At 42.4% G+C, this 11,672-nt stretch overlaps 1 protein-coding gene across 3 annotated transcripts in view; it reads left to right on the forward strand.

Moving 5' to 3' along the window:
* The window catches only part of LOC121270841 (cardiac-enriched FHL2-interacting protein), a 97,513-nt gene extending 89,415 nt beyond the window's left edge, over nucleotides 1-8,098 (forward strand). For all 3 annotated transcript variants that reach the window (XM_041176362.1, XM_041176361.1, XM_041176363.1), the window contains one exon: nucleotides 3,909-8,098. In XM_041176362.1, the coding sequence (XP_041032296.1) occupies nucleotides 4,069-7,887 (3,819 nt within the window). In that variant the 5' untranslated portion in view covers nucleotides 3,909-4,068 and the 3' untranslated portion in view covers nucleotides 7,888-8,098. The remainder of the gene's footprint in view (nucleotides 1-3,908) is intronic.
* The last annotated feature ends 3,574 nt before the right edge of the window (nucleotides 8,099-11,672 follow it).

An 11,672-nucleotide genomic window follows, 5' to 3' on the forward strand; every position in this document is an offset into this window, starting at 1 on the left:
GATCTTCCACAAGGGGAAAACAGCCTTTCAGCATCTATCCTGTCAAACCCCCTAAGGATCTTATATATTTCAATAAGGTCGCTTCTCATTGTTCTAAACTCCAATGAGTACAGGCCCAACCTACTACAGAATGGAACCATCTAAGTATCAAGCACACCCAAGTCAGGTATTGCAGTTTACTTTATTACAGTAAAGCAAATCGCCCTCTACTCTGGCCCACCAACATATCTCAGCCCTGAAGTAGCCCAAGACCCCCTGTAACATTTTTTCCACTACTCTCACAATTTGCCAATCACAGACAACTTGATTTGGTGAGCTGGTAAACTGGATTGAGACTCCACTTTTCAGATTGGGCTATTGCTGCCTAACAGTTCCAGAGTTCCAGAGATGAAAAACTGGTGCTTAACTCACTGTGCCACCCAGTCTATAGTTAGAGCAGTGCCAAGACATTTTAAGATTGAGATAAAGTTAGCTTATTGATAAATACATGCCCCAGTATGGTACTGAGCCATACACATTGGGATAGTCCTAGTTCAATCTGATATGCTTTGTTAAGTGCAAAGTTAGTGGATATTAGTTGAGACACAAAAAGGAATGTTACTATTGGCCACAGTACTTTAGGGCTAGGGAGAGGAGAAAATCAGCCAGATTACACATGCTTTTTGGCTCTGATTACCTTTGAGATTAGTCCTACCCTGTATTCCTAAGAAAATTGAGACTTATAGCATCTGAGGCTCCATCTACTTATTCAATTGGACATGATGGATCCCATGGTATGGTTCAAAGAAGAGTAGGGAAGTTATTCCAGTGACATAGCCAATATTCCTCCCTCAATCAACCAACATCAAAAACAGGTTAGCTGTTCACTGTTGCCATGCACAAATTGGATGTTGTTTTGGCTACATAAGAACAATGAGTGCACTTTAAGAGTAATTTGTTGGTTCTGAAGAGTCTCAAGAAGGCCTGAGGATATGAAAAGCACACTATTAAATGCAAGCCTTTCTTTCTCATTTATTTAATAATGTACTGTGGTTTAATATGACCTTCAAAGCTTGTTTCATTGCCTTAAGGAGTCAGGGAAAAATTTCCGAGTGGGTTTCATTGAATTTGGCCACCCCATCCACCATTTGTCTTACTGATGGTAGGGAGGGTGATAATTTGCACTGTCAATTTGATAGTGTGAGCATCTCTCACTTTCTGTTTTTAAAGTTCATATGTCTAATCATTCCTGGTGGAACACATACCGCTGTCGATGTCTGGCTCGAATGGAATAAGGCTGGATTCGCATACCCACCCACCATCCTCCCCATCTAACTCAATGCTTATTGTTAAGTTTCACACTAGCCTCTCGATTTAGATACTGGAGAGTAACCAGCACCTTTGGAACTACATCCTAGGATTAGATGGGACCTTCTGAACACAAAGAAAATATGGGCTAACTCAGTACTCACAGTGAGGAAGCCGTTCTTAAGGGGGCCATGAGGTTGGAGGTAGATCTGCAACATTGTAGCCCCAATCTCCTATCGGTGCTTCCCGGAGACGTGACTCTCTATGGGAAGCATAGAATTAACTCTCGGGAGTTGTAAGAAGCCAGTCTGAGATTAAGATCAAATATTCTGATCTTGATTTTAAGATAAAATCAAATCTATTATATCTTCACCTGACCCATGGACTAATCCATTTCCAGTCAATAAAATGTGAATTTTTAGCTTTATTTAAGTTTTCTGAGATAAGATATTATTTCATGTCTTATTTTGTAGATCTAAATTTGAACCTGAGCTAACCACGGATTGAACTCTCTACTCTCCTTCTCTTGTTCATGCTTTTTTATGAATCAAATGAGCAAAGACAGATTAACTACCCTATTAATATAAAAATAAATGAAAAATTAAAACATGCTTCCTGTTACTTCAAAAAAGGTTGGTGATCTTGGAATTAACATCATAAATAATTCCATTCATAAGAGTTCGGCAAAAAATATAAAACATTTTTATTACACATTATAAAAAAATATATTTTTAACTTTACCATTTACAAGATGCACTGCAGCAACTCACCAAGGCTCCTTCAACAGCACCTTCCAAACCCACGACCACTACCATCTAGAAGGACAAGGGCAGTAGGCGCATGGGACACCACCACCTGCAAGCTTCCCTCCAAGCCACTCACCGTCCTGACTTGGAAATATATCGGCCGTTCCTTCACTGTTGCTGGGTCAAAATCCTGGAACTCCCTCACTAACAGCACTGTGGGTGTACCTTCACCACATGGACTGCAGCAGCTCAAGATGGCAGCTCACCACCACCTTCTCAAGGGCAATTAGGGGTGGGCAATAAATGCTGGCCCAGCCAGCAAAGCCCAAACCCTGTGAACAAATAAGCAAAAAAAAAATTATGGCAATGTAAGTGTCAACATCTGATAATAGAAAATAGATAATAACACCAACTTTATAAATTTATCTAACATTTCAAGGCTGCCCCCTACTTCAGATTCCCCTCCCTCTCTGTGATTAGAATTCAATTTATGTTTTACAATTACAGATAAATTTACAATTGTAATAATTTATACACTTGCCAAATAAGCAAAGCGGCCAACAGTGGTGGGGTTGGTGGGGGAGGGAACTGAATAGAGCTCAGTTAGGCTTCTGAACCCAAGGTATTCATCATTTCTGGCACATTTTTCTGTTTCCTTTCTGAATGTAGCATATTTCTTCAAATTTTCTTACAATAGATTTGGCCTATCCTCATCCAACATGCCTCCAGTTCGAGGAGGGATAGGGAGTGAAAGTTAACAAGATGACTTGGGGTTTGGGCTGTGCCATTGGCCAGTTTGGGCAGACTGACTCCTCAGGACACCAGCGCCCAAGGAAGATGGAGAAGGGGAGGGAAGAAAATGGATGAGAAGGTTGGGGTTAGGAATGATTTAGATGAAGGGAATAGAAACTGGTAAGGTCAAGAAACCATGAGTTAAGGATAAATTTCTTTGTTTAGATATGTTCTTGAACTGAGTACAGAATATGTTGAACACAAGTAGATGTGTGTAGGTTTATATTTCGTCATAGTGTCTCTTCTGCTTAGTTGAAATGGCCTGGAAAGGTCAAAGGCCTTTTATTATTCATATAAACATACAAGAATATGAAATAGGAGCAGAAGTAGGCTATTTGGCCCCTCGAGCCTGTTCTGCCATTCAATAAGATCATGGTTGATCTGTTTGAGTTTCAAGTTCCACACTCCCATCTATCCCCAATAACATTTGATTCCCTTGCCTAACAAAAAGTTATCTACCCTTGCTTTAAAAATATTCAATGACCCTCCCTACATCACCTTCTGAGACAGAGAGTTCCAAAGTCGGATAACCCTCTGAGAGAAAGAATTTCTCCAGCTTATGCTTTTATGAAAGAAATTGAAGTTTCCAACGAGTTAATTTTTCACCTCATGTCGAATCAGTTGGTGGGCTATTCAAAAAAAACAAGATGTTTCAGACCCAACCTTTTCAGGCCATTCTATTTATTTTGCTGTATATGTGGACATTGTGTGTCCTTCTTCTCCCCAGCCTTCCCCATTTCCTTTGTTCTGTTCAATTTTAAATGCTGTTCATATATTTTAGCTCTAAGGAAGGGTTCTACACTGAAATATTGACTTGTGTTCTGTCAACACAAGTTACCTGACCTGCATGTTTCCAATATTTTCAATTGTGTCTCAGGTTTCCAACATCCAAAGTATTTTGGTTTTATCTCCAGTCTCAATTTTCCTTTAACTCAAAATTTGAATGCATCCGAAGCTAGTAGTTTTGCTTAATTAGAGCACAAAAATTAAATCACAGTGACAAATGTTCAGCCTTAATTCACTGTTACAACGACCACAAGATAAATCTTTCAAAAGGAAATAACGGTATTTTTCTTTACACAGGAAAGAAGCCCTTGTTTCATGACTGGGTATCTGAATGGATGAAGAATGAAGAAGCTCCAGAAATATTAAGTGCGAAGCCAAATGTTTTAGAAACCCAACGGGGAGTAGAATTGAATGTGTGCATGTCAATAAAACAGATTCTGGTGAGCCTATCAGGATTATGAACTCTTTGGATAACTGGAGTGCAGAAAAACCAAGGATCATGCAGGGTCGTCCAAAACACGTGGATGGTTTTAGTGATACGTCGAGTGCTGGAAGCATTTTGGATGAGGCAGATAGAGAAGTAAGTAGACTTACGGAGCGTGCTTTTAAGAGCTTGTGTGTTGCAGAAGAAGGCATCTGTAATGATTTGGATATATCCAGCTTTCCATCAGCTGTCAGTGTGAATCAGGCAAGTGACCTCCCAAGTTCAGACAGGAGCAAGCTTTCTACGGGCGAATTGAAGAACTGCAATAAGTCATCGAAACTAATCCAAAAACAACCAAAAGAATTACCTGACACATTCCAGGAATCAACAGTACAGTGTTCTGTCGAAGAAAACGACGCTAAAGGTAGCACAGGAAATGGTTTCCTAAAGGAAACAGTTGGATCAAGTCAGAAACCGAGCATACAAAAGTCAAAAGTTTCCTCTTTGATTGAAGCATTTGATCAAAGTGATAATGATTTCACAGGAGACCTCATTTTGACTGCAAAACAAGCTATGAGTGGACAGTCTGAATTAGCAGAGGAAAGTGACGTTAAAAACATTGCACAGTGGGACTCATCAGCTGTCATCAACATGCACAAAGAGAAATCAAGCTTTTCGGCCGCATGTCAAGAAAATTATTGGGTTAACAAGAAGCAACTTCCACCAGGAAAAGGCAGCAAAGCCAATATTTTGAAGTACATGAAAAGTGCACAGCACAGAAAGCTAGGTCACCCCACTGACTTGACAATTCTTCAACATTCTAGTAAAAAGTCAGATGAAAGCCCATCTGAAAAAGCCAGCAAGGTGAAGAAACCGGATTTAAAAAGCAATTTCCTTCACAGTGAGTGCAGCGCGTTCAAATCCTGGCACGATCACAGTAAGTTTCTGTTTGAGGAGGATGACCACATTGAAGGTGTCAATCTTCAGTCCAGTATGCAGATGCAGAACTTGTGTGATGATATTATCAGTTGCAGAAGGGCACATTCACTGGTACAAGTGCAGTCCCCAAATGAACTCAGAACTAACACAACACAGAAGCCGGTGAACTGTTCGCCCAGTAGTAAGGATTCAGATTTTCGCCCATTTATGCCTGAAGAAAATAATTATAGTGTCAAAGAAAATGCTGAGCAAGACAATAGTTTGCAGGTAGTTAGCCCTGAAAAGAATAGTGGCGGTGCAATAGAAAATGGGGACGAGGAAAAAGGTTTCCAGCTGTGGAGAAGCTCAAGAAATCCACAGTATAAAAAGCAAGTGGATTCAGAAATTGCGAGTGGGGAAGTTGCCTCCACAGAAGGCCACCTTGCAGTTGACCTTAAAGAAGCTCCAACATTGACTGAACAACTTCCTCGAGAGGAGAGTCCGTCTTTCAGTATTTCAAAACTCCTAACACCAAGTATTGTCCACAATGCAAATGGAACAGGCGTGTCAACAAACCAGCCAATTGTACTGACACCTCCTCTGATTCAACTTCCTGTGACACAGGGGAATGAGCTTAAAGGACGTACTGATTACCAATCGCGTGATAGTTATAAATCCAAGGCTTCAAGCCTGCTGTATAACCTCAAAGATGTCAGGAAACGAGTAAAATCCACCTACTCATCTGCTGTTACTCCACAGAACCTTTCTGAGCAAGGCAGAAACAAGGACCACATTTTCCAAAGCATACATCGAGCCAATGAAAGAACGGCTTCTGCACCTTTAAGGCTGGACAATCAGGAAGACTATATGGGTGACTCCAGTGAACAGGAAAAACCTGACAAAATGCCCAATGCCGTAACTGCAACACCTACTGCTGGGTGTCTCAGTAAAGTTGCAATAATCCATAAAGCTGAGCCAGACACATGGAAAAAAGATGACTATCTCAACTTAAGGTCCCCGCAAACAGTTAAAGAAGCAGGAACTTACCCCACTTGGCGAACCAAAAATGCGAGGCCTCAATCTGCAATGATAGCAACGGAAATTCAGGCAGAGAGGGGCTTGGACACCAAGGTTGCATATCAGCTGAACAAACTCAATCAAAAGAGGGAAACAGATTGCCCTTCTACAACTTTACAGAAAAAATCAGTGTTGGCAAGAAATAGCCCAGAGGGAACAAAGGCAGTGCAAGAAAAAGCAGAAGAGAAACAAAATCGATTCCATCGCAACAGGAAACCTGAATGTCCCTTGTTCAGCCACATGTGCAAAGCTAACTGCCCAAATGAGAATAATTTCAGAAAGCAAGGTGACAAGTTGGCATTACAAAGAGCAGAAGACACTTGTCGACCAATGTTGGAAGCGGATGTGTCAAGCAATGAGATATCTTCTCATTCTGCGAAAGAAGGCAAAGTTATGCAGGACTTTAAGTTACCCAACCAGTCCTATTTTGTCTTAGGTGATGATTGCTCTCAGGATGCAGAACGTGTGATGGGTGACCACTCAACTGAGAGGTGCGCTGCCGGCAATGCCAAAAGGAGTTTTTTGAATAGTTATCCTGCAGCTGAGGTGCTGAAAGATGTTGAAAAGAATGAGTTGCAATATTGTGCATTGAGTGACCCAGCTGCAAATTTTGAGAGGAAAGACGAGAATCAAAACCTACCTATGGAGTTTCAGAGTCATCTCCAAGAGAAAATGCCAAGAGATTTAACAGGACATAGAGTAAAAGACAATAGTCCCTTGGACATGTTGTGTGAAGAAAAATTCTACAGCATTTTTTCAAAGCAAGAAATACGAGGACCAGGAAATAATATCACAAAGTCACCAAGGCCTACTATGATTAAAATCAAAGATAACATGTTGAAAACATCCTCAGTAACTAAAAGTATGAAACCAGCTATGCCCAAATCAGCACCTGAGGGTGGGGATGTGAATACTTTTAAGGAAACACCAAACATGTTTGTGCCAGAAAGAAACCCAGAATGTGACAAACTTGACTCTGAGGAGATGGCGACGGGCAGGTCGGCAGTGATGAATCCTCGGCCAGACTCGACGTGTAGTATAGATTCAAAAACAGCAGGGAAACCTCCCGTTGTTCCTCCGAAGTCTGAAAAAGCATTACGCCGAGCCAAAAAGTTAGCCACCAGGAGAAAAAGGACTGATAGCAAGCAGAAAAAGCAAAGTGATGATGACACGGAAACCAATATGGCTATCTCAAAAGCACCAGTGTCTCCCCCACGTGTACCCATATCACAAATACCTATTGTTTGTTCTCCGGTACCTACACTGCCAACTGATTCGTGTGTTATTCCAGCTGTACCCAACATCATGGCATTAAATAGTACACGGCCGATTGCATCCGTACACTCATTTCCATTAAGCCAGCGAAAATTGCTTCAAGATCCTGAATCTGGCCAGTACTTTTTTGTAGATATCCCTATCCAAGTGCAGACAAAGACATTGTACGATCCAGAAACTGGCAAATACTTCCAGGTGTCCATACCCTCAACAGGTCAAAATGCATCACTAGATTTTTTTAATAATTCCTATGTGTTATATCCTGGGTTTCTGTCCTTTCCTTTAACTTCAGTATCAGCCATCAGGTCACCTTCTCAAATGTCAGCGCCAGCAATTCTCCTGGACGTACAGGAAAAGGAGGAACCTTTAAACGAATGGACTAACACTGACTTGAGATGCACAGGGGAACAAGGGAATCAACCATATATTGAGACACTTTTTGATCCTCATACTGGGTGCAGGGCAGGTATTGAAGATGAGACTCGGTGCAGTGCAATGAGCAGTCAGTTACAACCAGGAGGCCATAATTTGGAGTTAATTGTCATGGGGGATCTGGAGGATATTGCCATTGAAAACAATTAGCAAAAGGTAACGCAGGCTGTGACAATTCCATACTGAAGGAATCTCAGCATTTTAAAGAATACATCCATGTCCGTAGAATAACTCAGAAACGACATCTGGAGTGGTTCATATATGTTACTGCTTTGTAAGCTGGTTTATAATAATTCAGGTGTTAAACTAGATGTGGCATCAGAAATTGGAAAATCTAATAAAGAAGCAAATGTATATAAAATATGTATCATTTCTTAATGACAAAGGAAGTGGGTTAACAAGCGCAAAATGGGTAGGCTTCATCAGTTAGGTGACTAAAGCACACAATATATCTCACGCTTCAGAGGGGAATTTTGAATTCTGTGATTTTCTTCCCCCATTATATTAGCTTTACCGCAAGGTTTACATGTAGTGATGTTAACATTTGTGGTTTTGATAAATTGAGGATGGCCTTGGCTAAAGCAAGAGATGACATTATTTTTAAAATTTGGTTTGATCTTATTAAATAAGGAGTGCCATGTTGATCGTAATGTAGTCCCATGTTGTCTGTTGCCAAGTGTTGGCACCATTCTATAAGCCTTGCACCAAAACGCAATTCCAACATGACAAATTTCAGCACCTTCTCCAAGACATGTCAACATTTATTCACCAAATCATCCCCCAATCAGTACATCTTACATTTGGAATGCAACTTAAAGCTGCTTAGATTTGTGTCAACTGAATTGCACATGTAGCTCTCAAATACTCTTCTTGGGAGCTGACCTGTATAACTCATAATTGATAACGTTCTACAGCTCCAAGTTCCTGTTGCATGTGTCTCCACTACACGATGCTTTGAACATGGTGCAATTTTGTTCCATATATTTTTCAGAATGCAATTGCAACAAAAATAATAGCTAAAATTGTAATTTCTCAGTTCATTTGAAGCATAACCTGAATTATAGACTAGTTCCCATCCCCCTTCCAGATGGGTGCGGGGAGTGTGCTGGGTGTTGGTAAATGAATCATGTGATGTAGATTTGAGCCGTAAATGCCAGTGAGGTCCCAGGCTCAATCTCTGAGCTGTAGAATTACAAAGAGGTTTTCCCTGTCTCCCATTGGAACTTCAGATTTCATACCATCTACAAGGCACAAGCCACGAGTGTGATGGAATACTCTCCACTTGCCTGGATGAGTGCAGCTCCCACAACACTGAAGAAGCTTGACACCATCCAGGACAAAGCAGCCCACTTGATTGGCGTCGCATCCACCAACTCAAATGTTCATTCCCTCCACCACCAATGCACAGCGGCAGCAGTGTGTACCATCTACAAGATGCACTGCAGCAACTCACCAAGGCTTCTTCGATAGCACATTCTAAACCCACAAACTCTACCATCTAGAAGGACAAGGACAGCAGACACGTGGGGACACCACCACCTGCAAGTTCCCCTCCAAGTCACACACCATCCTGACTTGGAAATATATCGGCCGTTCCTTCACTGTCACTGAGTCAAAATCTTTGAACTCCCTTCCTAACAGCACTGTGGGTGTACCTACACCACATGGACTGCAGCGGTTCAAGAAGGCAGCTCACTACCACCTACTCAAGGGCAATTGGGGATGGGCAATAAATGCTGGCCTAGCCAGCGAAGCCCACATCCAGTAAATGAATACATTTTTTAAAAAAGCAGCTGTTTCAGCTCTTTATGCTGTTTCTCGTAAAGGATCCAAACATTTCCCAGGATTATGTTGGGGAACTGGGTGAAATTCTGTTGGGGAGAATTTTCTTCGCGTCCGGGTTGGGGGGCGGGGGGGTGGGGGGGGCGGCGGTGTTGGCCGAGAGCGGATGCAGGCCGGCACACAGCCATTTTACGTGGGTGGGTCAATTAAGGCCCGCCCAGTGTGACGTGCACCCGGAAGTGCTGAGCGCTCCCTGTGCAGGCGGAGGGGAGGAGCCTGAGTCGGGGCCTGCGCGCGAGAGAGTGCAGAAATCTCCCTGAGGCACAGAGCTGCCTCAGGGAGACTACTTTGATTTTTAAGAATTATAATAAAGGAAATAAAAATGTTAAAGATGTGCCTCCTCATGTGACAGTGTCACATGAGCTGGGACAAGCCTATGAATTTTATTAAAAATTTCTATTAATGTTTTAAAACCTCCATGAACCCTCATCCTGCCCATGGATGAGGTTTCATGATAAATGCGAAGGCCCCCTGGGCTCTTCGCCTGCCCCCCACCCTCCACCACCAACTTTAAGGTTGGATGGGCAGCTCAGTTAATTAGTTCAATTGGAATTTAAACGGCCTTAATAGCCCTTTGACAGTTAAGTGGGCGCGCAGCCGACTCCTGTGTGTGCTGGCTGAATTGAATATCTGAATGACGCTCGGTGAGGTTGGGACATACGCTTGACATCGCCACGCGTCATTTTACACATTGGCGAGCGGGACCTGCCCTCGCTCTCCAACCCGAAGGTTCTGCCCATTGAGTTTCAGGCCTCTGCTGGCTTCACTGATCTCAGCTGGCATTGTGGTGTAGAGGGGAAGAGGTTGTAATTGGTCTCGTTGGACTTAGAACGGGAGAAAGAGCCATCTCCTTTGTGCAGAAACTCCTGCTACACGTGGTGGACACTGAGTGAGGGCAAAATATGTGCTTCACTGTAATGTCCTCTATAATTAAATGACTCACTGGCAGTCAATGTTCAACAGCAACCATTTGCATTTATATAGCGCCTTTAACTTCATACAGTATCCAATAGCGTTTTACAAGTAAACAATCAGGCAAAAATCAACACTGATCCAAAGAAGCACATACTCGGACAGGTGGCCAAAAGCTTGATCAAGGTGGTAGGTTTTAGGAAGCTTGTTCAAGGAGAAGAGAGAGGTAGAAAAGCAAAGAAGTTTAGAGAGGGAATACAGAGTTTATGGCCCAACTGGCTGAAGGCACGGTGACAAATGGTGAGGCCTGAGCTGGAGAAAAGCAGAATGCTCAGAGGGTAGCAGGGCTCAAGGAGCTTAAGAAGAGGAAGGTCCATGTGAACACAAGGATGAGAATTTTAAATTGGAATCATTGGTGAACAAGAAACAATGTGGGTCAGCAATCACAAGGGTGCTGGGTGAGCAGGACTTGCTGCACCGCGAGGAATGTTCACTTGGATTAGGTATCAGAAGGCTGGTGTTTCCTGTAGAACTACAAACAAGAGGAGGAAAAGTGCAATTTTTTTAAAAGCGCTAAAGGTTTCAAATAGTCCATTAATGTTGTTCCCCGATCTCTAGTATCACAGGAAGTCATTTTGTGCTTGAAATAATTGAAATTATATGGAGTGTGAAAGTTGCAGAGGATAATCTGTAATCAAGGTTCAACCTCATGCTGCAAATGGCATGGTGACTTCTCACATGTAAAACCCCTTCCATAAACTGCCCTTCTGATGAAATATCTTTTCACTTATACCAGTTACTGAAAAGCCTTCTGTGGTGCTAACCTCTGCCACTGCGAGTCATGAAGCACAGAATCTGAGAAGGCATCACAGAATGGTTACAGCACTGAAGGAGGCCACCTGGTTCATCTTGTCTGTGCTGGAGTAATTCACCCTGTGCCATTCCTCTGCCTTTAACCCACAAACCCTGCATATTTTTCCTTTTCAGATAATGATCCAATTCCCTTTTGAAAGCCTCGATTGATCCTGCCTCCACCACACTCTCAGGCAGTGCATTCCAGACCCGCTGTGTGAAAAAGTTTCCCTCATGTCGCCATTGCTTCTTTTGCCACTTACCTTAAACCTGTGCCCTTTGGTTCTCGATCTTTTCACCAATGGGAACGATTTCTCCCTAGCTACTCT

Source organism: Carcharodon carcharias, chromosome 28, assembly GCF_017639515.1.
Source record: "Carcharodon carcharias isolate sCarCar2 chromosome 28, sCarCar2.pri, whole genome shotgun sequence".
In the NCBI taxonomy this organism is placed as follows: Eukaryota; Metazoa; Chordata; class Chondrichthyes; order Lamniformes; family Lamnidae; genus Carcharodon; species Carcharodon carcharias.